The sequence below is a fragment of the Pezoporus occidentalis genome, unplaced genomic scaffold (genome assembly GCF_034315485.1).
Source record: "Pezoporus occidentalis ecotype Australia unplaced genomic scaffold, CSIRO_AGI_Poc_V1 ctg787, whole genome shotgun sequence".
NCBI lineage: Eukaryota > Metazoa > Chordata > Aves > Psittaciformes > Psittacidae > Pezoporus > Pezoporus occidentalis.
In genome coordinates, this window is record NW_026916144.1 from 1 (window position 1) to 27,099 (window position 27,099).

General features: G+C 55.7%; 2 protein-coding genes across 2 annotated transcripts; both read right to left on the bottom strand.

Moving 5' to 3' along the window:
- Positions 1-105: 105 nt before the first annotated feature.
- LOC134155496 (glycogen phosphorylase, liver form) lies at positions 106-8,243 on the bottom strand (the record flags this gene model as incomplete). Its single annotated transcript, XM_062602761.1, has 10 exons — positions 7,904-8,243; positions 5,922-6,023; positions 4,150-4,228; positions 3,755-3,858; positions 2,640-2,771; positions 1,976-2,087; positions 1,812-1,894; positions 821-964; positions 549-641; positions 106-297 (listed from the first exon to the last, which is right to left on the bottom strand). Coding segments are annotated over exons 1-10 (1,284 nt in total), but the record flags the coding sequence as incomplete, so codon positions are not given.
- A 3,992-nt stretch (positions 8,244-12,235) lies between these two features.
- LOC134155497 (E3 ubiquitin-protein ligase TRIM9-like) lies at positions 12,236-27,093 on the bottom strand. Its single transcript, XM_062602762.1, has 7 exons — positions 27,065-27,093; positions 21,545-21,733; positions 19,302-19,343; positions 18,638-18,661; positions 17,020-17,323; positions 16,065-16,227; positions 12,236-13,899 (listed from the first exon to the last, which is right to left on the bottom strand). The coding sequence occupies exons 2-7, from the start codon at positions 21,666-21,668 to the stop codon at positions 13,837-13,839; spliced, it is 720 nt and encodes a 239-aa protein (XP_062458746.1). The 5' UTR covers positions 21,669-21,733; positions 27,065-27,093; the 3' UTR covers positions 12,236-13,836.
- Positions 27,094-27,099: the final 6 nt, after the last annotated feature.

Consider the following 27,099-nt stretch of genomic DNA (forward strand, 5'->3'; position numbering starts at 1 on the left):
CAGTAACTGCAGGATGGCAACTGCACACCAACCTCCCAAAACAGCAGACAGGACCACCTGGCCACACACCCAACATCATTGGTCTGTGCAGCCCTTAGTCCTGACAGCACAACACATGGAGAGGGTCCCTCTGCTGCCCAAGGGACTTACATCCAGGTGTCTCTGGTTGATCTCATAGATGATCTGCAGGTGTCTGGGAAGCAGTTTCTCCACCAGGTCCACTGGCCAGCGCTCCAGGGCTTCGGGAAGCACTGTGTGGTTGGTGTAGGCGAAGGTCCGCTTGGTGATGTCCCAGGCCTGCCAGGGGAGAGCTGGTGCTGAGCAGCGAGGCTGGGTGCCAGCACCCATGCACGGTCCTCCCACCATGGTCAGCAGCACTGCCAAGCCGACTCCTCCAAGTCCATACCTATTAAACCCATCCTGACCACTCCACATCACTCCCCAGGCCACCAGCAGCTACAAAACTGGTTCCCCGGCTCCTCCACCATGGGCTGGCGGGAAGGCGAGCGCAAGCGGAGGGGACCAGCGGCCAAGTCAGGTCTCTCTACCTTGTTCCACGGCAGCTTCTCGATGTCCACGAGAATCCGCATCAGCTCAGGGATGGCCATGGCAGGGTGCGTGTCGTTCAGCTGGATGGCAACCTGTGGGGAGAGCGGCGCTGGCATGTGGGGATGCGTGGGGGACATGTGGGCATCCCACTGCCCATCAGCTGGGCACAGGTACCCAGAGAGGGTCCGCAAAACATCTCTAGGCCTGGGGGCCACGTGAGAGGTGCTGAAATGAGCTCCAAGGTACATGTCAGAGCAACGTGGGCTTGTACCTGGTCAGGGAAGGAATCAAACACGATTCGGACACTGTCTGTGCTCCCAAACTTGGATGCTTTGAAGCGGCGTATGATGTCCTGGAGGGTGGCAGCCACGACGAAGTACTCCTGCTTCAGCCGCAGCTCCTTCCCTTCGAAGAACTGCGAGCAGAGGAGCAGGCACTGAAGCACTGCAGCACGCTGCCCAGGCAGTGCCTGTGCTGTGGGAGCTGGGCCTCCCTGGGCCTCCCTGCACGAGGGACCCGCACCGGCACACATGCACCACACAGCTCGGTGTGAGGCCCCACCGCTTTTCCTACGCTGGTTCTGGCAGCAGCTCTAACCCCAGCGTCTCCCCGTGCTTTCCAGATCGCAGCACAGGGGTGTGAGATGTGCCTGCCACTGCAAACAGGTTGAGTCCCTCCCGACATCGTCAAAACCTGTTCTCCCTGGCTTGAAAATTCTGGCCGCAAGGAAAGGTACTGGGGAGACAGGGAAGGGAAGCTGCAGGGGCTGTAAGACCAAAGAGCTAATTCTGAGACAAGAATTAAAGCCGCTGTTCGCACAGCACAAAACACCAACCGGCTGGTGTGCAAAACAGAATCCGTAAGAGGCAAGCTCACCGCTGGAGCTGTGGTACCCCCAGCTCTCCTTGACAGCTGGGAAGGCTGGGCTAGGGTTAAATGGGAAAAAACACGTCAAGGCTTGTCCAAAACAGACTGCAGAGTGCGGAGAGCTGCCCTTCAGCTTCTTCCCCTGTGCCTGCAAGCAGGACATTCTCATCCCCTACTCCCTTTTACCACACTGAGCACAGATTTGCCCAGGAGCAGTCGTCTCTACTGCAGCCCTGGTGAGACGCAGCAATCCCCACCCAAGCACTACAGGCAGCTTGAAACACAACTGAAAGCATCTCTGCAATGTCTCGGGGTTGCTCCACTTCACACTCTGTCTGGGTGCTCTTTATCCATCGCTAAACCAGGGACGCTCTCCCCCCTGCATTGTGACTTACATTGTCATTGGGGTAGAGGACACGGGATATGTTCTCCGCCAGATTTCTGTCCAGCACAGCCTGGATGTAGTCTCCGACGTTGACTGTGGAGGAGCAGAGGGATAAGGTGGGCACGGGACCCCCCTCCACCCCATCCCGCTGGCACCCCACCAGCAGCCACTTACAGTCACGCAGGTTGAAGTCGTTGGGTGCTCGAGCCGACCACAGGCGCATGGTGTTGACGGTGTTGTTCAAGTACCCGGGCACGGGGGTATCGTAGGGCAGTGCCAGCACCACCTACAACATCAGCAGGGCAGCTGGGGCTGGGCTGTGCCCCTGGCTGGTGTCCCTCCAGGTCTCCCCTGCCCCACCTGAGCCTTCCCATCCCACAGACCCTCCTCCAGGACTGAGCTCAGGGCTGCATCCATCTTCGTGGTGGGGACATGCTTTGCACCCACAGCCCCTGCCATTGGGACGTCCCGGCTCCCTCAGGTCTGCCCAGTGCCTGGTGTTTGCCAGAAGCACTCAGGGGACGGAGAAAGGCTTGCGAGGGCCAGAAGCAGCTTAATTCAAGCCATCGTACCGTGCTGTGCATTGCACACAGACCTGCTGGAGGTGCTTTTGGCTGCAGATGTGGAGCACCAAAACCTGTCCCCATCCCTAATGTCCATCTCCTCCCCACTTTGCTTCACCACCGCCTTTTCCACCCCAGCAAAGCACCTTCACCAACGCAACCCTCCCCAGCAGGGATGCTGCAGGACCCATGCCAGGGGTGCAGCCCCCCAGGCACAAGCCATGCAAGGGAGTCCCCGCAGGCTGGCCCCCACGAGGCTGTGCCCCAGCCCGTACCTGGGTGTCGACCCACTTGGCGCCAGTGGCAGTGTGCTCCACGCGGCCGTAGAAGTGCACGGGCAGCATGTACTCGGGACGCGCTTTCTCCCAGGGGTTGCCGTGCCGGAGCCAGTCGTCAGCTTCTTCCACCTGCCGGAGGCAGCGGGAGCTATGGTGGGGGCACCCAGCCCCAGGGCCCTCCCCAGGCTGTGCCACGTGCGGGGCCGGGAAAGGCTCTGGCTGCACCAAGGGGATGAGGCTTTGGGGACCGTCTGCCCTAAACCTGAATCCTGGTGCCACAGGGTGAGCCTGGAGTCTCTGCCCCAACCACCCTGAACCCCAGGGTCTCCCTGCCAGAGGGGTGAAGGATGGGGATGAGGAGGTGGGGACAAAATGAATGTTCTCAGGGCACCGCTAACACTGCCGTGCTGTGGCCAAGATGCCACCAGCCCCTTAGTGTCAGTGTCAGCCTGCAGGCCAGCTAATGAAGAGGACTTGTTTCCTGCCCCAGCAGTGCTGGGGAGAGCCCAGGGTAGAGATCACCTTTGGCATGGCCAGGTCAGAGCTCCGGGCAGCAGGGACATTGTGTGAGGGCCAGGGGAGATAAGCCACATCAGGACGTAGCAGCCAGGGAATGCTGTGCCAAGGAGGAAAGGCCTCCACTTGCTGGACAGCTTTTGGGAGCGCTCACGGGGCCCTCTGGGCACTCGGGGCTGCCTCCCGCCAGGGGTGTTGCAGATGCACACCGCATTTTCCACTGCATTTCCTAAACAGCCTCTTTCACCCTCTGATGCTTTAAAGCAGACATCAGGCAGCACAGCAGGGCTCGGGGGCTGCATCTGGCCTCCACCAGACCTCCCCACACCATCCCTGTACAACCTCAGTGAAACCATCCTCACCCCGTGAACAGCACGGACGTGACCTCTCCATCCCTGTTTGCACCAGTTTAAGACGTTAAACTTGCTCGAAAAACACACGACAAGTTTTAAACACCACAGCACCGGCAGCTCCTGCAGTCTCCAAGCTAAGAGAGTGTCTGTGCACCCTGATCTCAACCTGATCTAAGGGGGAGGCCAGATTCAGGGCTTTGGCTGTGCTGGGGGAAGGCGAGGGCCACGCGCCTCCACCCGTACCTGCCACCCGTCCCTGATCTTCTGGTTGAAGATGCCGTACTCGTAGCGGATGCCGTAGCCGTAGGCTGCCAGCCCCAGCGTTGCCATCGAGTCGAGGAAGCAGGCTGCCGGGGAGAGAGGAGAGCACCGAGGGGCACTTCCCCTGGGAGACAGTGGGACCTTCTCCCATGGAGAGCAATGGCCAGAAGCAGGAGCCCCCCAGGGATACGAGCCCGGGCCAGCAGCGGCTGCTCCCTGCCCAGCCACCCAACACCTCTCACCCCATGCTGGACAGGCTGGGGCAATAAACCCCTATCCCCTGGTTCAGGTACCCCCTGCAGAGGATGCAAAGGCCCTGGGGCTGTGCCCCCCCCCCCCCCCCCCCCAGCAATGAGACCATTTGGGGGCTTACTCACCAGCAAGCCTGCCCAGACCACCATTGCCGAGACCAGCATCCTCCTCGATTTCCTCCAGCTCTTCCATGTCCAGCCCAAGCTACAGAGGAGAAGGTGATGGGGCAGACACACTCAGCGCCCGGCCCCATGGAGCGGATGCACTGCTGGCATGCGCCCCTGGGTGCTATTCTGCACCCACTGCTGCCCTCCCTCTTAGGGTGGCCTCCAGGAGGGGTGGAAAGACACCCAACCCTGCAAGACCCATCCCTGCAGGTGGGACACTGTGATTTGCATCCAGAGCAGCCGCCCTCCCGCTCCAGGGCTGTTCACGCTGTGGCAGGGACCAGCTCTGGTGTTTGAAGTCCCTCCACCAGCCTTTACAAGGGACGCACACACCAGTGACCTTGCCATGGACAAGCTCCTTGCGCCCGGGGGCTTGTCCGTGCCATAACAAGACCAGAGCCATAACCAGGGTGCTGGTCCCAGGTCTTTCAGGCAGCTCTCCCGGGGCTCATTCCCAGCCCTGTTCCCTCTCCCTATGCCCCAGCACCACGGCTGCAGCCCCGCAGGGGCAGTGCTGTGTTCCTGCTCCCCCAGCACCCCCTCTGGGGCAGCCACACATGTGCATCACTGCCCTCTGGCACAGTAACCCAGGTGCCCATCCCCATGGCCCGAGGCATCACCCTTTAACAGAGGTACCCAGAGAAGCAACCACACCACTTTCACAGGGAAATCTCAAGGTTGCAGTCGGCGATGCTGTGGGAGGAAGGGGTTCTGCCTATGCAAAGCACCTCGGGCAGCTGAGCAGGAAATCGGACGGTGCCTTGTCAGTGCTGAGCCACCTTTTCCCATGGAAACCCCTTGGTCTGCATCTCCCCTGATGTCCCACGGTCACAGCAGGTAGGGACAGCCCCAGTGCCACGGCCACCCATGCAGAAGAGCCAGACCCTGCACTGCTCACAGGTAAGAGACAGTACCTTCTCCCAGCCCTGCATTGCACCGGCAGCCCTCAGTGCCCACACAAACATTTCAAGTGATTTCTGTGCTACCAAACATTTATTTTAGAAACTTTTGGCATTTGTGTCCGGGCAGCTCAGCACATGCACTAAGGAAGGTTCTGCCCAGAGCTTCACCTGCCATCGACTACAAAGAGGGTGATTTCCAATCAACCTCACGCCTTCTGCTTCCCCAGGCTATACCACCTTGCAGCATCCCAGGCTCTTCCCCTCACCCCCACCCCCAGCTCAGCTGCCAAGATCAACAGGTAAGAGATAAAAAGCCTAAAATAAATTCCTCTCCCTTGGTCATGTTTGCACAAAAGCTGCTCCCGCTGCTGTGCAGACACCCCAGTTGCACATGACACGCATCGGACACGCTGGTCCAAGTGGTGAAAGGCAGGGGGAAAAGGAGCCACCCGAAAACCTTTGACAAGCCAAGTGCCACATGGTGCCAGCCCCAGGCTGGGGCTGAATTAGGCTCCTCTGCTATCGATTATGGCTGCTAAGGGCCTCATGCATAGAACCACGAGTTTCCTGGCAGTTTATGGGCTCAGCAGAGCTGTACTGCATCCCTCAGCACACAGCCCTGGGGCTGGGCAGCCCTGCTCAGGCTGCAAGTGCTGGCTGCAGCCCTGGGCCTTGTGAAAGCAGGTCCTGGAGCAGCATTCATGCACTAAGGCATCACCTGCTGCTCACGGAGCAGTTTGCAAACAGCGTGGTAAAACAGGGACATCTCCAGGATCCAGAGAGCACGGAGCCCTCCTGCCCCAGGGCCTCACTGCCTGGGATGCTCACCTGGTAGATGGCTTCGTCGCAGGCATTCTGCAGCCCCAGGTTAATCATGGTGTTCTGCAGCGTCCGCCCCATGTAAAACTCCAGGGAGAGGTAGTAAATCCTCTGAAAGAGAAAACCAGCCCAGGTCACCTTCCCCAGGCCTGGAGGAGGCTCCCCTGCACCGCAGGAGCTGCTATTGGGGAGTAATCTCAAAGCAAGAGGAGAACCCTGGCTGTCAACAGGGCAGGGGTCTTTGCACCAGGAACTTGAGGGCTGGGGCTTCTTGGAGGCCCCGAGGCATCCGTGCTGCAGCCCCTGCCCTGCTCTCCTGCCCCTGCTGTTTCCCAAGCCAGGAAGACGGCAGTGCCCAGGTGGTTTGTCAGGACAAGCTGCGGTGCCCGGTCCAAGAGCAAGGACAGCTCCATGATGGTCGGCCTGAGCATGCCGGGGACTGCAGTGGTACAAAGGTAACCTTTAAAGAGGAAACATTACCCAGTGTCCCCATGAGCTGCAAAGCAACCGGAAAAACAAGGGAGCCACTGGGAACAGAGGTGTGTGGCAGCCACAGGGTCACCGGCTTCCCCTGCTGCCCCCTTGGGTTTGCTCTCGTCTCCCCTCTTGCTGACACAACGGGTGCAGGATGTGGCCAGGAAGGTGGCAGCTTGTGTAAGCTGTCGCCTGTGTCAGCACCAGCAGGTTTTAAGGAAGGATTTAAGGCTGGAGGAAGTGGCTGACTTGACAGCTTTCCCCAGGACCTGCACAGGGCCGGGCTGGGGATGGTGATGAGAGAAGAGAAGGTTCAGGGGAGACCTTAGAGCAGCCTTCCAGTACCTAAAGGGGTCTGACAAGAAAGCTGAAGCAAGGGCATGTACGGACAAGACAAGGGGCAATGGCTTTAAACTAACAGAGGGGAGATTTAGAGCAGATTTTAGGCAGAAGTTCTTCCCTGTGAGGGTGGTGAGGCGCTGGCACAGGTCGCCCGGAGAAGCTGTGGCTGCCTCATCCTTGACAGTGTTCAAGGCCAGGTTGGACGGACCTTGGAGCAACCTGGTCGAGTGGAAGGTGTCCCTGCCTGTGGCAGGGGGTTGGAACTGGATGATCTTTAAGGTCCCTTCCAACCCAAACCATTCTGTGACTGCACGCTGGGCAGCATGGGCTGGGTTTACTGGCTTGATCCCAGCAGAGCTGGAAGACATGATGCGGGGTGGAGGGCACTCAGCGTGGCTCAGCTGTACGGGAGAGTCCCCACACTGAAGCCCTGGAAGGGGCTTATCTTTCTCTCACCCCTACAGGACATGGCAGGGATCTGAGCTATCAGGGGCCGGCACAAGCCCAGCGAGGTGCTGACGGGGCCGCCCTCCCAGGAAGGAAATCGGAGTCGACAGAGCCATCCAGGTTGCAGGACAGGATTACTGCTTAATCCCCAAGCAGCCAGAGCCCTGTGCTCGGTGGGTGCAAGCCAGCTCACACGAGCAGGAACTCCTGCACAAAACCAGATCTATCTTGCTTGGGATCCCCGCAGCACAGATCAGGCTTGTGCCTCTTTCGGACAAGATCTGCTTGCAGCTGGCTTCGTCTAAGCCCTTCAAGTAATTCGCCCTAGAAGGCTTTGCAGCTGCGTTTGGGAGAGCTCACCCACGCCAGCACTGTGGGGCAACAAACGCTGTTCCCATGCCCTGCACCCAGCTCCCAGCCAAGCTGCGCTCTCTTTGTTTTGCAAAGCAAAGGACAGCGGCCTCCTCCTTGTTAAAGTCCAGTCCCTCTGCTCTGCAGCGCTAAGGGGAATATCCCCAGACCAAAGGAAAACCGAGCCCCCCCCTTCCTATATTCTTCTGGCAAGTTCACAGAGGGACGCTTTGCACGCAAGGGGTTACAACGCTTGTCGGAATTCTCACACTCCCACACTGCAGGACCCCCCTTGGGAAAACGGGGGGGGGTCCCGGGGCTCCCTCGCCCCCCCGCCCTGCAAAGAGAGGTCCCGCCCAGCATCCCCTCGCTCCCACCTTGGGGTCCTTCTCGTAGTAGTACTGCTGCGTGCGGATCCAGCGCCCCACCAGGTGGTCCCGCACGGTGTGGGCCAGGGCGAAGTAGTAGTCGCGGGGGGTGGCCACGTTGCGGTCCTTGACCAGGGTGAAGTGGAGGTGCCGGTTGAAGCCCCGCTTCAGTTCGGCCACGCTCTCGGCTCCCACGATCCCGCGGATGCTGATCTGCTTCCGCCGCTCCTGGTCCGACAGCGGCCGCGACATCCCGCCGGGGCTGCGGGGGACGCACACGGGAGACACCGCCGCGGCGGGGCTGGGCACGGGCTCCAGGTTTGGGTTCCGCCTCCGCCCCGGGCTGGCACCGCCCCGGGGAGGGCACCGCCACCGGCAGCGGCAGCGGGACAGGGACGGGGAGGGGCCGCCGCCACGGGCCGCCCCTGCTGGGGCGGGAGCAGCGCAAACTGAGGGGTCCCGGGGACCGCCACCCCTGGGGGGGGCACAGAGGGGAGTGCAACGGGAGGGGGCAGGGAGCCGGGGAACGAGCGGAACCCGCAGCAGCACCGGGTGGTGCCGTGCGGTCCGGTCCTGGTTCTCACCGGGGCGGCGGCGGGGACTCCACCCGGTGCTCCTGAGCTCGTCCAAGGCCCTTCCCGCCGGGGTCCGGGGCAGACCCGCTCTGCCGGCCCAGAGGGACGGTGCCGCGGTCCCACCCGTGCCCAGCAGCCTCCTCCCGGCGCCTCCTCACTGGTCCCTGCGCTCCGGAATCCCTGTGGGAGGGGCGCGGGATCTCCTCCGGTCGGCCTCGGGTCCTTCACAGCCGCCTCCCCGGGCAGGCTCCGTGGCTGTCTGCCCTGCCCTGCCCTGCCTTCGGAGCCCGGCCCTGCCTCCTGGTTCCTCCTGAGGGCAAGAATAGCTGACCTGAGCATGCAGCGCAACACCTCTTCCTCTTCCTCCAGCCGTGCCTGCGCAGGCCTTCCAGCGCTGGCTGTTTTCGCTGCCCAGTTCTGCACAGCGGAGCCCACACGCAGCCGAAGAGCATCACAACCCAACCGCTGCCCTGGGCCACCCCTGCTCCTGGGCTTACCCAACCACCCGACCGATACGCTGGCCAGGTCCAAGCAGGACCAGGCTCCACACTGAGCCGGGTCGTGGCAAAGGGCTGCAGCAGCTCACCAAAACTTCAGGAACCGGCCCAAAGCGCACACGTGCAACATGGGCAAAAGGGAATGTGCCCCATCTTCCTGATTCTTCACAGGGCAGATTGAAGGATTGCTGTTCAGGTGGAAGCCTGGGCACGGTTTCCTCGCCAGTTGGCAGCAGACAGGGGCTGGGTGCCTGCAGCAGGTATTTCCTGGCCAGGACCTGCCCTCCAGTGCAGGTGGGAATTGCAGCCATGCGAGTGGTGCCTGCAGAGTGCTCCAAGAGCTGCCAGGCGAGGGGCAGAACCCTGGGTGGGTTTGGGCAGCCTGGGACATCCAGCGCTGCTCTCCTGGATAGCGGGAGCTGGGCTGCACCCGGCGCGGGGTGGTGTCCGCTGGCCCTGGGCTGTGCCCAGAGTTCCAGGCTGGGTTTTACAGGCTGCAGGGAGGCTGCAGTTTACCGTATCTCCGGTGTTCTGGGTATGCTCCCTCTTGGGAAGGACAAGCATTGTTCTGAGACATGAAGGCACTTAATGCAATGATTAGCACGTTTTTCTTTAGCCCTGGACCTGAGCCCATGATGAGCTCAGAGGCCTCACATTGAAAAACCTCTCCATAGGCATTGTGAGAAAACGTGGAGCAGGCACCAATTTCCCATCAGAGAGTGCTAAGAGAACTGTCCAGGACTTTCCTTCGGACGTGGCCCCAACAGCACTCATACCTCAGCGTTTCCCCCTGCTTATGGAAGAAAGACCCTCCCGAGGGATTCCATGTGCTGGTGCTTCACCACAGCAGTGCTGGGCTCTTTCAGGCCTGGGCATCTCGTGATCTCAACCGTTTTCTCTCTCTTCTCCACCTGGTGCTTGCTACCTCCTCTCCCTCTGGGTGGGTCTGGGGCAAGGGCTGGTGTTGGGGTGGTTGCACTGGGTTGGGCGCTGCAGCTTGCTCCCTGAAGAGATGCTGCTCCGTACTCAGCCCATGTAATTCCTCCCTCCCTCCCGCCACATGCCATCCCTCATCCCTCCTTCTTACATCCTGGCTCCTCTGCACCCAGGGCCATTCCTTGGCACCCCAGACCCCCTTGTCGATGGGCTGCAGGTGGAGTGGGGAGTCCTGTGCTGCTTGACTTGGTCAGCTCAGTGCTTTCAGGCAGGAGAATGGCTCAATGATTTGAGAGGCCAGTGATGTTCCCCTTCACTGCACAAAGCCGTGTGCCATCATCTGGAGCAGCCCTCTCTTACCCCTGCAGCAGGAACACCACTGCTGCATGAAAGCCCCTTCCTGCTGCTGGTGGGATGAGAGAAGGCTGGAGTTCTTGGGAATTGTCCTGGCCTTGCCAGGATCACTGTGCTGAGCCAGGGTCTCCTCATGCCTATCCTCCTGCCCCCTTCTCTCTCCAGATCCCACTTGTGTCACCTCTCTTCTGCCCCAGCTTTGCTTTGGATCCTGCTCAATCGAAGCTCTTTTCTGAGCTTCCCTTTGTGTAATACAAGGCCTGCTACACTCAGATTTTAAACACCTCTCTGCAGGATGCCTCTCTCTGTAGCTCTCCAAAGCACATCTTCTGTAAAGGAAAGGGGTGAGGGACAAGTTCTGGCACTGTCCAAGGCTCCTGACACAACCTTTCCCCTCCCATCGGTGCTGGCTTTCCTTTCCTGCAGCGATTGCTTAGGTACTGGAGGACCAGCAGAGCAGTTCCTTGTATTGCAATGCTAAGCTTAGGTGTGCTAGATGGGCCCCATGCGTGCGTGTGAGCAGTGTCCGAGCGCGCTGGGCTGGAGCTGTTGCAATGCCTTACCCTCAGATGTCTGGAGGACCAGGGTCTTGCTGTATGGGCTGACTCCTGTTTTGTTGAAGGCTTTGACACGTGCGCTGTACGTGCTGTTGAAGTGAAGCCCATCCACCGTGCACATGGTCTCCTTGCCCACATACACCTCCTGCAAAGCAAGCACAATCAGTGCCCTGACCACGGAGGCCCAGGGGTGTGAGAGCAGCTCCCCGCAGTTGTGATGCACAGGGTTCAACTATGCTCTGCTACCTGGGCCAGACTTACAAGCAGAGCAAAATAACCCTCTGATTTGTTCCTTGATAATACTTTGGGCTGCATTAAAAGAAGGGTGGCCAGCAGGTCGAGGGAGGTGACTCTCCTCCTCTGCTCCACTCTGGTGAGACCCCAGCTGCAGTACTGTGTTCAGCTCTGGGGCCCCTGACACAAGAACATGGACCTCTTTGTGCTGGTGTAGGAGGCCATGAAGATGCTCTGAGGGCTGGAGAATCGACCTGCTCTTGGCAGGAACTGCCTCCTGTACAACAGTCATCACTCCCAGCTTGCTTAGCAAATTGCTGCCTGACTTGGTCAGCTCAATGCCTTCAGGCTCAATGATTTGAGAAGCCAGAGACGTTCCCCTTCGTGGCACCAGCTGTGTGGCATCATTGGCTAGAGCAGCCCTCTCCTACCCCAGCAGCAGGAACACCACGCACATGCAAGCCCCTTCCTGCTGCTGGTGGGATGAGAGAAGGCTGGAGTGCTTTGACACGTGCGCTGTACGTGCTGTTGGCACCTTGGCACCCCAGACCCCCTTGCCGATGGGCTGCAGGTGGAGTGGTAAGGCCCGTGTTGCTGCCCCCTCCCCTCTTTCGTTGAGCTCAGCACTCACATTGGGAATGTGGAATTGTCACTGCTCCTCATGCACACAAAGAAGGGAGGCAGGAGTGTGCTCGGGATGGGAAAGGGTCAGGAAAAGACTGAGTGGGATGTGAGACTGCTGGATTTGGTGTTCATGGCTATGCTTGGGTTGGCTCCCCTAGAGCCCTGCAGGCATAACATAAGATTTGCAATGACCCTTCTCCCTCCTGGGGCATCTCCTGCTCATGGGATGGGAAAGTTCCCATCCTCCCTGCTCTGCAGGTGCTGGTGCCTTGCCGGCTGTGTCACATCTGTAGGTAGAGAGTGCTGGGGTGCTGCCTGTGCCAGCAGCATAAGCTGCCTGCACCCCTTGGTCATGTTGTGCTGCTGCTGCAGCGCTGGGTTTCACCTGGCTTCTGTACCCCCCTCACGGCCATGAACCAAGTTCTGTCCATTCTCTGCTGCTGTCTCCCAGCAGGGACAGGGAGCGATGTGCAGTGTATTGCACTGACCTGCACTGGGGTGGGATGAGATGGGAACCAAAGCAGAGGCTCTGGTGGCGCAGTGATGCTCTGGGAAGCTGTGCCCTTCTCTCATAAAAGTCCTTTATTAGAACAGCAAACATGACACTTCAGTACAGCGGCTGTATGCAGCTATCATCGCAGTACGGGGGGACAACGTCTTACAATCACTGGGAGTCTAATAAGCACCATGAACATCCTAAAGAACAGGGGATAACGGCTGAGAGAGGAGCCCCGGGTGAGCCGGCCACGGGGGCTCATCAGTTATTCACCAAAGAGCTGCTCGGCGTTGCCCCGCAACACGGCTCTCCTGCAGCTGAGAGAAGCTCCTCGGTGTAAGTCAACAAGATAGCACCCATCCAATAAATTAGGTAAACTTAAAACTAGAGCAACAAAGGAACGAATGGGACCATCCTAGAGGAGGGCATGCTGGAAGGGAATGGTCTATTTACACTTGTCTTCCTGCTGGACCAGTACTCCCGAAGCATCCCACCTGATCCCGCATCTGGAGCTGCAGCTCTCCAGTCAGGCTGGGTAGGCTGGTACCTGCCTGGCAGCTGCCTCCCCAGCTCCGCACCACACCGGGACATGGCGAGTGACCGAATAGTGAAGCGTGGGGCCATGCGCATGCAGGCACCCTCAGCACGGGGACACAGCTGGCACCAGGCATGGCACCCACAGCTCTGACTCCTTTCCTGCCTCTGAATTACCAGAAAGTCCCTACCAGGGTAGGCCGATGGGAGCTGCTGCCAGCAGCAGGCGCAGGCAGGGCAGCGGGTGCGTATTCCTGAGTGCGTGGCAGGGCTGTGGCCAGCTCTCCTTCCTCCCCATCCCCATCCTCATCCCCATCCCCGGGCTCCCCATCAGACCCTCCCTGCAGAATGCATTCTCCGGTGAACAGAAGGACACTGTCAGGATTTTAAGGCTAGGCTTTATATGGCAACTATAAAAAAATAAACACTAATCTCCAAAGAGCCGGGCAGGGGCTCTCTGGTCTATGGCTGTGGTGTGCAGGCTGACGCCGGGCTGTGGGGAGCTGGGGGAGACCCTGACAGCACGCAGAGCACCCAGGGACAGGGCAGCCACTCCCTGCCCCACTGCTGCGCCCCATGGAAATGCCTCTTGGGGACAAGGGCCAGGGCCAGGTGTTTTCGCAAGGACACAGAGACTGACTGGTAATCCAGGACCCACCTCTACACGTGACTGAGGGTGCCCTGCAAGAAAGGCCACAGGGGAAAGAAATATCCTGCAAAGTATTGGGGCTGGTGTGGGCAAAAACTTCCCCGTGGTGGGGGCCCCTCTCTGGTCCCTCCATCCAGCCCCATGGGAGGGGAAAGCGCTTTGCCAAATGAGACGAAACTGCCCCCCTCGAGAGCCCAACTCAAATCAATGAAACCAAATCTAAAAGCGGACGCAGAGGAACATCTCAGGCTACTTAGGTACTTCATCAGCCAAAAGAGCTAAACAGCGAAGCGCACACACACAGGACAGCGCAGGAGGATGGAGATCAGAGGCGGCCAAAAGCTGGGTTCTTCCTTCCCGCTTTGCCTCCCTGTCTCCGGCTGGCGGCAGAGCAGGGACCCGGCAGCTCCGCAGCGGCCTTGTCCCGCAGGAGGGAACAGGCTGGCTCCTCATCCTGAGAAGAGGCAGCCGGCTCCAGGAGCATCCTCATGGCATGGCGGAGCGCGAAGTGTAGAACTCAGGGACCGGCAGGCCGGTGTGCAGCGTCACCTGCAGAGACACAAGGCTCAGCTGAGTCCCTCCGTGCTTGGCAGGACAGCTCAGGGCTGGCACACTGTCCCCAGGGAGGGCAGGAGCAGCACCCAGGCAGAGGCAGATGCAGCCAGAGATGTGGGGAGCCCACTGCTCCTCCTGCCCCACTGCACATCCTCCCCGCGGCAGTGGGGGCCTGGGGTAGGGTAGGAGAGGCTGTCCCCAGAACTGCAGCGGTGGCTCCATCTCGCGGTTACGTGGCTTGCCAGCACTGCTGGGTCCCTGTGAGGTGGGATGCTGGTACCAGCGGTACCAAGCCCCAGATATCCTGAGCTGGCTGCAGACAAATCCAGCAGTTGGCTGCCAGAGAGGTGGGACATGGCAGCAGTTGGATCCTTCCGCAGATGGGATGGACAAAAGGGGATGGAAGGGCCTGAAGGACCCTGAGCCGCTCAGTACAGAAGGAGACCTCCAGGAAGCCCCTGAGCTGAGCGTGTGCCATACAGCAGACGGGACATGGCCAATTCCTGGTGCGAGGAAGCTGAGCAGCAGCAGGGTGCTGGGGCAGGGCCATGCTATGGCATGGGGAGATGCTCAAGCACAACCTTTAACGGTCCCTTCCAACCCAAACCGTTTGCTGAGTCTATGAAAATCGAGCTAGGCACTCGGCCCGGCATCATCTGGGGGTGGGAAGTGATGCAGCAGAGACTGCGACACAGGGATAAAGGGAAAGGGAGAATAATGGAGAACTGATACTCAGGGTGTCTAGGAAAACCTTGGTCTGTAAGGGATATGGGCAGGCTCTTCTTGTGCAGACTGACTGGGTGAGGGGCCAGTCCTGCAAATACTCACACAGGCACCAATGAGCTGTGCATGGGTAATTCAGTTCCCTCTGCAAATACTTTGGTTTGGGATGAAAGCACAATTCCTTCTGTTATTGGAACAGCAGCATTTTCCCCTTCAGACAGTTATAGAAAACTTTGTCTAAAGCAATTATTTCCCTCCTAATTACAGTTAATTATTCATAAACCTTTGAAGAAGGATAATGAGTGACTTGGGTTTATTAGCAGCCTTTTATCAGTATCCCATGGGATTTCTCTGTTATCAGGGGATTTAAGCTCTGCCTTGCCCAGAGAACTGTCAGAAAGCAGAGGGGCTCCAGGAATGTCCTTATCTGTTAGGGCTGTGTAGAGGATTTTTGTAGGAATTAAACCCACAACAAAGTGGGATGTTTCTACCACACCAAATTAATACCGTAACCTCTAAGACCAGCTCAGACAAGATGGTCTTCTTTAATGTCTCCTGATTAAACACCAGCTCATCCCCAGTATGTTGCACATTGGCCAGCCCTTCCCCAAGCTGGCAGCCTCCCTGCCTGCAAGGCTCCTGGGGTGGGAATTTCTGGCAGGGGTGCTTGCAGAGTTTGGAGTGGTAACGACCAACCCCTGCTCCAGTGCTGCTGGAAAACTGTTAGTGCCTTGGTGGCAGCAATGGTATGCCTGATACCCTGAATAGAGCATGCCCTGATCCAGAATCCTAACTCAGAGAAGCCACTCGGGGCCTCTGCCCTTGTACAGAGATGGTGCCTTTGACATCCACTGCGGAAGACTATGCCAAACTGCTCAACACCCCGAGGTCATCTGTCATGTGCAATGTGTCCTAGGATGTGCTTGGGCACTTGCGCAGTGCTGGAGGTACAAGCAGTGGTAGGTGGATGTGCCAAAGCCAGGCTCAGTGATCGTGGAAGACTCAGTGTGGGGGGATGATAGCAGGGATGTGATCAGTGAGAAGAAAAATGAAAGATGAAAATACCGGATAGGCCCAGGGAGCCACCACTTGGTGATGTTCAGGATAGCTGATAGCTTGGGAAAAAGAGAAGAGGGGTTTGAAACTCCCCGGAGGGAAAAAGGTTTTAAAAGGTGCCCTTCTTCCTGGGGAAGAAGGAAGGAGGAAGACTCTCCCGACTGGAGAGTCCCAGGAGAGCTGCAAGAGCTGATGAGGCTCTTGTTGGGTACCATCACAAAACAGTTATAAAACTGTTGTACAAGAGCCTTCCCCATGAAGTCCCTGTGCTGCTGAGCATCACCACACACTGCAGCGACAGCAGCACTGGAGCGTCTGCCAGCAAGCTCACCCACAGGGTATGCTGCTGGGGTGCTCCAGAACATGGTCAAAGCACGTACCTGCACATTCCTGTTGAGGCTGACTGCAGGGAAAAAGAGGCCCTCCAAGTTCTCAAAGGCAACAGGCCCTTGCTGGTCCTCATTGATGGAGAACGTCAAAGTCCTCCTGGTCAAATCCAGCAGCACTCCCACCGTGGCGCCTTTCGTTATCCCACCCTCGGTTCTGTGGGAGCAAGGAGAAGATCAGAGCATCTCTGTGGCTCAATGTCCCCTGTGCTCCCAGCTCAGGGTTCAGGCCACGATGGACCTCAAGGGCTGATGATGCTGAACTTCACAGCTCACACAGGGGCCAGGCCATGACCAGCACCCATCCCAGCTGGGCACCATCCCTGGGCACCTCCTCCTCCAGCCTCCTGCAAAGGTGCTCTCTGCTTGCAATGATGTCCCTGTGAGGGCAGAGCTGCCTACTGGAGCAGGCACAGCAACACAACCATGGGGAAAGCAAGTGGACCTGGGGAGCAAAGCTGCAGGGCCCCTACAGGCCCTGTTGACCCATCAGGGAATGGCCTCTGAGCCTGCAGGAAGGTGATACCAGGCTCTCCCCAAGCTACTGCAGGCTTCAGAGCCCCCAGCCCTATTGTCCATGGGGAAAGCGAGCAATACCTGTGGCACCGTGGTAAAGGCAAACACTATTCTCTTATTGCATGAGTTGCAAGGCTTTGGTGCTAACGCAAAGAGAGTGCTATACAGGAGTTGTGCCATGCATGCTCAGGGGAAGAGTCAGAATGGAAAGAATTGCTGTAGGCAGGGAAGGAATACTGGAGCAAGGCAGAACCAGGGAGGCAGGACTGTCCTTTGCTTGGGACAAGGGCACATCCTGTAACAGAGGTGATGAGGAGTGATGCCACCCTTCCCATGGGCACCTGTAGGTGCCACTGGAAAAGCTACAGGGTCTTACTTGGGCTGAAGGTGGGCTGTGGTCTCTGGGAGGAAGACCCTGTTCCAGACCACGTACCTGTTGGTGTGCGAATTGTTGTGCATGAACCAGCTCCGATTATTGTCCACGTACATGGCCCAGGCTTTGTCGTCCTTGCCCAGCATGGCATCCTTCAGGACATCAATGCGTGCCACACCAAAGGCCGGGTCAGGGTGGTTATCGTAACGATCGATTGACAGCTCCCAGTAATGGAGCCCTTTGGAAAAGCCCGTTTTCCCCAGCACAACCCTGTCATCATAGCTGTTGCAGGTGACAGTCAGGTTGTCATTAGAAAAGATGATGTCAGCATGGGCAGAGGCAGGATCGAAAGAAAACCAAGCAACTGGAATACACAAACAACATCAGGTTAGTGTGGAGGGAGCAGAGATGTAGGTGGCTGAGCCATAGGGAGCAGACACTGAACAGGGCATGCTGCATGCAGGGCCGACACGGAGGGCGAAGGCTTGGGCTGCTGCCTGCTGATATGGCAGCAAGAAGCAGGCAGGGAGCTGCACAGCGGAGGGGTGCTGGCTCAGGGAGGGCACCTTCCATCACAGAAGGATGCTTTGAGCTTGTGCGGCTGCAGCCTGCCAGAGTGGCTAAGGTCTTATGGCCAGGACACGGTGGGTTTTGTTCTCGCTGATTCCCAGTGCCTGTCTGTCTCCATGCCCTCCCACTGTCTGTGAGCCAACAGGATCCTCATCATCTCCTTAAACTTGGCCCTAGCGGAAAGAGACATGATCCCAGCCAGGTCTCCAGGCTCTAGCTAACATAAACTGACTCTTATGACTAAGGGTTAGCCATGCAAGCAACAGTTTGCGGGGTCAGGCCCACTGTGGGGTAGAGGCTGAGGGACTTTTGACAGGGCATGTAGGGATAAGGCAAGGGGAAATGGCTTTAAACTGACAGAGGGAAGATTTAGATTAGACATTAGGCAGAAGTTCTTCCCTGTGAGGGTGCTGAGGCACTGGCACAGGTTGCTCAGAGAAGCTGTGGTTGCCCCATCCCTGGCAGTGTTCAAGGCCAGGTTGGACACAGGGGCTTGGAGCAACCTGGTCTAGTGGAAGGTGTCCCTGCCTGTGGCAGGGGGGTGGAACTGGATGAGCTTTAAGGTCCCTTCCAACCCAAACCATTCTAGGATTCTATGATTTTACAATTAGCACATAAACTGTGTGTGTATTTGAGGGCTGGCAGTCCTGGGAACGAAAACCACATACGAAGGTCTACACTGACAGAGATGCTATGTCACATCAAGAATCATCCCTGAGGAGCAGCTGGCCACACGTAAGACAAGAGCTAGCTCAGGGGAAAGCTGGAAAATGCAGGAAAACCTCCATGACTTGGTACGGCTGCTGGTTTAAATGCACAGGACTTGGTTACTGCAAATCTGACAGATACAGTGTCACGTCCTGGACAAGACAGAGGCACAGGGTTTCACAAGCCACCAGCCCGGTTCCCTAGGTGGTTTTCTCCAGCGGTCACTGAAACGTGAACTGACACATCCACAAAACACTCTTACGGCTGCAGGAGTAAATACGGCTTGAAAAATGAAACACTCTGGTGAGACTGATTCATTGGTTTATTGGATCGTTTCACAGGACAGCTCACATGCACGCGGGTGCCCCACTTCTGCAACTCGACAGAGGTGATTCCGTACCTGCCACCATTTTTTTAATGTCAACTGTGGTCATTCCCAAGGACAGGCATGCAGGAGAGAAAACAGCACATAAAGGTGGGTAAAGAAAGGAGCCAGAAAATCTCTGTTTGCCTGCTTTGCACGGACCTGTCAGTGCTTTGCATGAATGGGGGCAGAGATTGAGGGAGGGTGGGCTCAGGCTGCGCTGAACTGCCCAAGGTAGCAGTCCTGTAGGGCGGGACATGGGACTGAATTCCCAGGGGAATGAACATGCAGGCAGTCTGACAGGGACAGGCGAGTGGCTACCACCAGCTTGCTCCAATTAGCTGCAGAGGAGCTTTCACCTCCTTGGCATTTGGCCTGCGTTCAAGCACCCTTAATGAACTGAAATACATATTGCTTTGAGCAGGATGAGCAGTTCTTAATTACAGGGCTGCATCCAGAGCACTGACTTCAGGCTTTACTTTAAAACTGCATGGGGGAAAACTTAAAAGGCCTTTATATTGTATGGCAATCATCATTCCTCCTCCAAATTTGCCTACTGCCATGACATCCAAGGGCACTGTGCAAGTAGGGTGTGCGCAAGAAATGCTGCTCAGTCACCAAAGGAAAGTTAAATATCAAACAGGAAAAAAGGACGAGCAATATGGAGTAGGTACCAGTTAATTGTAATAAATATACTTGCCTAATTGAGAGTAAGGCGTTCCTTGAATGTCAAAATTGCATCCTATAAAGAGATACTACATTTCACACATCACAGCTAAGAAACAACAACCGTCTAACAAACCACCCGTGAGCATTTAACCATTAAGTAAGCATCCAGCCAGCCACAGGAGGCCTGATTCATTAAAAGCTAGAGAGCATGGAAAGGGTCACAAATGCAACCGGTGAGTTTGAGTGTGGACTGTTGGCTGTTTTGTTGAGTCTCACCTCTGGGAAGTGTGGAGTTTTGTTTTTTCATTGCCAAATCCCATCACAGCCATCATGAGCATCAAGTCCTGGTTGCCAACTGCCCAGGATGCCAAATCATTGGACGTTCCTCCAGAAAAGAGGCAGGAAATTTTAGCCTTGGTAAATATTCTCTACATTGACTCTCAGTTGAATCACTTAAAAAACAGTCCTTGGAGGACAGGGACTGATGAAAGAAGAGCAGCCACTGGTGTGTTCAGTGAATAGGGACCACCAAGGTCTCCCAGGCTGCCTCCTCTGCTGTATGTGTGGCCTGGGCAGAAGTAGAGCAGGGGAGGGGGTCTCCAGGGGCTGCAGACCCCTGATAGCACCCAGTGGGCACTGGGCTGTAGCTTCAACTGGAGCTGCGCAGGCAGGATGTGTTGGGGTGCCCTTCATCCTCCTGTGACTGGGCTGTGCCTGACCCCTGGCTGCAAGCACCTCCTGGGAGCCACAGACTTATCCAGGAGCTTGTCCTAGCAAGGAGAAGTAGCCAACACGAATCCCCACGTTGGCACTGCATGGGAGGGCATTCATGTATTTTAAGGATTCCCCTGTGGGGAAGCATCTGGCTGCAGTTGTGTGCCCTGCCATGCTGCTGGTGAGTGCCAAGCAGCACCACCAGAGGTTGTTTTAATGAATCGAGCCCCGTGCCCCTATTCAAAATGTCTTTTCAAGGTCTCTGTGCATCGCTGTGATACAATTTCACCTGAGCGCGAAACAGCACGGACACACGGGCACGTTCAGAACACCACCACCCCAGAACATGGCTGCAGAGGTCCTTACTGCACACACAAGTATTACTCATGGCCATCGCAGTGGATCTCGGTACACTGGACACAAAGTAAGAACTGTCCGTAACAAAACAGAGTTGAAGCCATTAGCGCACAGCAGTACGATGCGGAAATAAACATAAAAAGCACAAAGAAAAGAAAGTTGCAGGGTCCCAGGTTATTCTGGCAAGGGTCATGCTGCGGCATTCCTCATTCCGGGTTAAAGGATGGAAATCAATCAGGGGCCCCCATTCTTCCTGGGCTTACACCAGAGGAAGCCATGAATTAACTCCACTGGAGCCCATGGAGTGGTGTAAATCCAGACTGGTGGAAGAATCGGGGCCCAGGATCTTTAGCAACGGAAGGTGTGCAAAGACTGGTTAGAAAGCAGCTCAGAGATGCTCTGTGCCTGTGGCTCCTTCACTGGCTGCCTGATACCGTCACTCATCCTGCCTGTACTGCCTACGTCCCACCACAGCCCTTGCGGACTGGGCGCAAGGAGGCAAGCAAAATGCTTGTGAGTGCTGCCAGATGAGCAAGGGTTCACCGGAGTGGTTTCCTCTGCTCTGCAGAATACAGGAGTTCGATACGATCCCGTCTGGTTTTGCACAAGCTGAGCCCAGTGCTCAAATCTGAGTGGACAAGAGCCCACATCTTCCAGGTTCTTAAGCAGCCAGACTGCAAGGGATCTGTGACCTTGCTTCCATCTAGACTTAATTCTTTCTTAAGAAAGGTCTAGATTTAATTGAGCAAACATTTCATAAAACAAATCTCACAGCAGAGGCTGCATTTCCTGGTTGTATAGGGAAAGCAAACCATCAAGATGTCCTCACAGGTTTCTCCCAGGGAGAGTCTGTTCTTGTGACTGTCCTTGGACACAAGATCAACGTAAACTAGAGATGGGTGATGTGCTCTGCTGGCTGGCTGTGCAAATGGCCCAGCCAGGCTGGCCCTGCCAAGAACAGCACCCAAGTAAGGAGTTACTGTGCTGCTCCATCACCCCACACCTACCCATGCTGGTATGTACAGATGAAAACACCACAAGAACTCCCTCTGTGGCAGAAGCAGGCCACTGACAAAAGGAAGGAGCTTCCCCTGCTATCCGCATGTCATGGGAAAAACAAACACAACGGAACAAAACAAACAAATACTTTGGAGATGCCCAGAAGCACAGACCAAGAGGAAATGCCAGAGGCACTCAGCTCACCAGCTGAATTCAGGGACTGTAAAGAAGAATGCAAGCTCAGCTGGTGGGCCGAAGATCTTAGCTCAAAGTAGGATCTCCCCGGAAAGCTGGGTTGTAGATTAAGGGTGGAGGAGAAAGGACTCATTCTACGAAGCTGCGATCTTTCCAAAGGCACTGGAAAAGGGAGGGTCTGTTCTTCTGACTGCGTGTCTAAACGTAAGATCAATGCAAACTAGAGATCAGAAATGGGATCTGCTGGGTAGTGTCACTCCATTGCCCGAGACCAGACCTCAGACCAGAGCACAGACGCTTCGGCACGCACGGACCCTGCTCTGCTGCAGCGAGCGTGCGTATGGTGTGTGGAGCAGGAACGTCTGGTGCTGTGCAACCCAGCGAGACCCTTCAGGAAAGCCTTGCCTCTGACAGTATCAGCAATAAACAGACTTTCATCTTCCAAAATGGTCCCATGCCATCAAATTCAATATGCTTGTCTGTAAAAGTGAGTCCTGCACCTCTTCACAGTAATGCACCTAAAAAAATTCACAAGTTACCATGCACACTTCCCATTGTGCTTTAACACATCTCATACCTTTTTGTGCACAATTATTAGTGGAGTAAAAAGTAGTCACTTGGTAATGCTGAAAGGCATTTTTGCAGGGCTGTGCTAAGCTGTATTACCCTAAGTACCACCAAGCACCCACCTTACTCAAAGGTTGTTCGGGATGTTGTGTTCTTGGTATCCCTTTGTACCTGTCAAAACACATCTGAGCCTTACAGTAAGAATTTAACTCACGTGATTCACAGCACAATGTCAGAGTAGAGGCAATCTCTTGGGTCATGGTTTTCTGTTCCCCACTACCATGAACAGTTACCTCCTGCAATCTCTTCCCTAGCCTTGTCAAGGAATATGTGAACATGGAAATGTAGAATCCACCATCCTCTATACATGTGAATCAGATAAACTCACAAACGTTATGTCCCCAGCCTTCGTGTCTCAGCTGTGAATATGAATTGAGCTAGAAATCATGTTAAAACAAATAAAAGGAAGCATTTCTTTGCACACTGGGTTTTAACTTCTGCAATGAGCTGCTGCATGAGGCTGTGGAAGCAAAGAGTGTCAGTGGGTTCATAAAGGTTAGATAAATTATTGCACAACAGGTCAATAAACGGAGCTCAAGGTTAGGGAGGAACATACCCTCTAACCAAGAGTAAGAGAAACTACTACCAAGAGTAGCCATGCTCATGGCTCTCCCTACCTAGCATCTTATGTTCCTATAGATCCCTGCAGACTGTTTTCCCTTCTGTTGTTCACCCCTTTCCAAAAGCTGCTGGTTAAAAAGACCTGGTTGCTGCTGAGGATCACTCCATGGCTGGTAAGGAACTTAAAGTTGAGCCTCAGATGAGGAACTGGGCTTGAAAGAAGAGCAAAGTTTCTGGTGCTCAACTAGGCTGGGGACGGGCTCTCAGACTGGGGTACTCCAACTCCTCTGCCACATCCCCATGGTGGCAGAGCTGGCTGGGAGCAGATGCTTGTGGCGCTGGCAGAGTTGCCAGAGTCTGGGAACCCAAGAAAGGGGATGGCAGGGCACAGGATGTGACAAGGCACATGTTCCTCCCTGACCCTCTGCTCCTGGCTTGTCTCTCACACAAGCCAAAACCAGGCTTGCCTTGAAACTCTGCAGTTATGTCTAAAGTTGGAGACTCAGCATTTGAGAGAAGGCAGAGCCTCAGCTCTTCCCCTGCTGCCTGGCTGCAGGCAGCACATGCCCAGGAGAGCGTGGCTGAAGGCACCAAGCAGCCAAATGGAAGGGCCAACCTGTGGGGAAAGGTGAGAACGGAGCAGCAGGTTTCGGCAGGAGGGAGGTCAAACCCCTGCACCAGCCAGGAGTGCAGATCTGGGCCTGGGGAGCAGGCAGGGACGGTCCCCTCCAGCACTACTGAGCTCCTCTTCTCCATCTCCACCGGGGTGACTTGGTCCTTCATTCCCCCATCCAGCTTGCCGGACAGCCCATGGTAAAACACAACACTGGAGGGATGCAGAAACCATCTCAGAAATCTCTGTAGAGAAAAGCAGCCCAGCAGCCAGCCCTCCTGCAGACCCTGATCCCACTGCAACTGGGAGTCATCTCTGTTCCTTGTCACAGCCCATTAGGTGCCTGTTCCTAGGGTGGCTGTTTGCAACCCACCAAGACCAGCAGACCAGAGCCAGGGGCTTCTGCAAAGCCTTTCAGAGGCTGCTCTTACAGCAGCCAAAAATGCACCAAGCAAGCACTGGGTAGGCTGAAAATGGGAACATGCCAGGAGGAAAACAGACTGTGCCCCACAGTCAGCAGGAGACTGCGCAGAGGCTGGAACATCTGCTGGATGAGGAAAGACAAGACACCTGGGGCTGCCCAGGGAGGAGGAGCTGGAGGAAGACCTGGGGTCTCCTAGGGGTGATCACAGCCAAGCAATGCTGCCTCTGGCCAAGCTTTGTAAAGTGTCTGGGCCTTGGCACAGCGTCACCTTGAAAACCATCTTCCAGACTCATTTCCAAGCCTACAGATGAACTCCATTCAGGTGCTGAAGAAACAGTGAGGTTAAGCCAGGCCCCACGTCCCAGTGCTTGCAGTGATGGGTCCTGGGGAACTGGCTAAGACATGACAGGGCAAGAGATACTGGTAAGGCTGCAGTGGAACAGCCTGACATCAGCTAGGGAGAGGACACAGTTCAAGGTAAGGACCGCTGCCTTCAGCCCTTGCTGCCATGTGGCTGTGATGATGATGAAGATCTTCATCCCAGAGGGCCCAGAACATGAGAAGGGATCCAGGACACAGACCTTCTCCCAGGTAGGAGCCATCTTGCTCTGATGCCAGCACCAAGCACCATCCTTGAAGACTGAACTGCAGTTTCCTCAGCTGGAATATGTAGTTTCCTGTCAGATGAGCAGGAGAAGATGTGCTGGGAAGGTGCTCTGTGCCTTGCTGTAAGCCTGTGTGTGCGCTGGCTTCCCATGAGACATTCCTGTGGGACATTCCCGTCAGTGCTGCCTGGCTCACCTTGACCGTTTGGCTGGGCAGGACCACAGAAGAAGGCCTGCAGAAGCCCAGACACAATTTTATCCTCTTCTTATCCTTGTTCTCTTCAGATGCTGAGACCCTGCAGGACGTTTCACTCCCCGCTAGCCTCTACAGCCCATTTCACTGCTCACTAAAGGCAGAAGAAAGACTTCAGTTAAATACCACAGGCTGCAGATAAGGATCTTGTGTGCTAGGACTAGAAGCCAGCTTTGAAGTAGCACCCTCTAAGCAGAATTTCTTATAACCACTTCACAGCAGGACAGCCATGCTCACAGAGATGTTCTCTTCATACCGAGACCACTTCTTCTTTTGTCTTCCTGCATGAACACTTTGCAGGAAGCTGAAGAGCATGGCTGAAGGGAAAAGCTAAGCCTGCTTCTGACAAAACAGCATTTAAAGGCCTGATGCTACTGTGAAGGCCAGAAACAAGAGCTGCGATGCATGTGGTGGCTCTGTTTAGCAAGTCACTTGAATATGCTCAAGATGCACATAAATGTAATGTATTTAACTTTGAGTCCAAACAGCTTAGGTGGCCTCAAAGAGCAGAAAATGCTCCAGGCCCATTTGTCTTTTTCTCCTTCTTTCTTTAGTGCTGGAATAACAAATGCAAAAGCCCATGCAGTGAAAAGGCTGAATGCAGCAAACTTTCATCTTATACTCAGAAGAGTGAAACTTTTGTTTGCTGGCAGAGACCAAGGCATCAGCTCCAAGCACAGCCTGGCCTGCTGGAACCATGAACACTTATTTTCTCCCAGGCTCTGTCGTGTTTTGGAACTGTGTAATAGGCGAGCTTGGCTTGACAGTGAAAACACCTGTGAGAGGAAAGCAGAGCTGGAAAGATCACAGTTGGGACCCTGAAACTCCTGGCTGGGACAACCTCAAGCCTAACTGGTTTTGGTTAGGAAACTGTGTCTCACATGGATCTAATGAGACACAAACATGATGAGAAGCCAAAGCTCTGCTGCCTCCTGCAAAGGCTGGTGAAGCAGGGTAGTGAAGTGGGTAAGAACTGCTGACCTTCAGGCTTTGGGAGAGGTCCTGGCCACGCCAGTGTGGTGCTGGATCTGGGCTGTCCTGTCCCTGGATGTCCAGAGGAACACTGCAGCTTCCTTGACGCTGGTCCTCAGCTTTGCAAACACACACAGAGCTCAGACATGCCAAGGCCTTTGTGGCCTGTGATTTGAGTTTTCTGTCTCTTGTATGAGAAGGTTTGTCACAGGTTTTCTATCCACCTTGCATCTCTTACAGGTGAGTCCCATTCCATGCTGACCTGTCCTGCCCATGCACATCCTGCCCTTTCCAAACTGGAATGGTTATCTCCTGCAGATGAGTGCAGGCAAGCAAGTGACAATGCTCTGTGTAGCCTTCTTCTGCTTTCATCTTCTATTCTTTCAGCAGAAACCCCTTTTTTCTCCTTGCCCAAAGCCACCAGATATGCTCTGTGGCAAGAAGGCTCTCACCTTCCTTCCACCCCACCAGCAGCCCCACAAGCTGTGTGTTCCCCCCTGGCCCCAGAATGCATCTGCCAGCAGCTGCTGGGGCTGCAAGAACATGCTGCTGCTCTGGAGCCAGCTGCCACCAGATCTGGTGATGCTGCTGTGATCCACAATATTCACACGGCTTGAAAAGAGAGATTTTAGCCTGGGAGTAAGGAAAAAGGATTCCATCAAGTGTGGAAAACTCCCAAGGAGAGGTTTCTTGCCTGGCAGCAAGGCCACAGGGCAGCAGACATGCTGGTGGGGGCTGGATCCTTCCTTCACAGCTGCATCTGTCTCCCATCTTGTCTTGAAGCCAGCCTTAGGATTCTCCTCCTGCGTGTCAGAAGCAAGCCAATTTTCCGAGATGGATTAAGTGCCTGGTGTGACAAATGTACTTAAAGTAAGGCAGGGAGACTCCTCTGTAACCTGCAAGGGAGTGTTCAATATTCTGACTGCCTGCAGTGCAGGGTGATGCAGACGATGCTGGCAGGGCTGTGCACCCCATGTGAGCAAGGACACCAATGTGCTCCATGGCCCCTCTGCTCTCTGTTGTCCACTGCCAGGGGCTAAAGGAGACATAGTGTGGTTAAGGGACTGTGCAGCCACACACAGCCCCTAGTGTTCCAGGAGCAACGTGACAGCGTTTTGTTTTAAATGGAATTACTGTAAACATCTGAGCTTCCCTTTGTGTAATACAAGGCCTGCTACACACAGATTTTAAACACCTCTCTGCAGGATGCCTTTCTCTGTAGCTCTCCAAAGCACATCTTCTGTAAAGGAAAGGGGTGAGGGACAAGTTCTGGCACTGTCCAAGGCTCCTGACACAACCTTTCCCCTCCCATCGGTGCTGGCTTTCCTTTCCTGCAGCGATTGCTTAGGTACTGGAGGACCAGCAGAGCAGTTCCTTGTATTGCAATGCTAAGCTTAGGTGTGCTGGATGGGCCCCATGCGTGCGTGTGAGCAGTGTCCGAGCGCGCTGGGCTGGAGCTGTTGCAATGCCTTACCCTCAGATGTCTGGAGGACCAGGGTCTTGCTGTAT

Coding starts and splice junctions, on each gene's coding strand:
- LOC134155497 (XM_062602762.1), bottom strand. CDS start 21,668: ATGAGTCCTTTCTCCTCCACCCTTAATCTACAACCCAGCTTTCCGGGG. Junction 19,344..21,544: donor ACAGTCCCTGAATTCAGCTG/GTGAGCTGAGTG, acceptor ATCTCTTTATAG/GATGCAATTTTGACATTCAA. Junction 17,324..18,637: donor CATTAAAAAAATGGTGGCAG/GTACGGAATCAC, acceptor TGTGTATTCCAG/TTGCTTGGTTTTCTTTCGAT.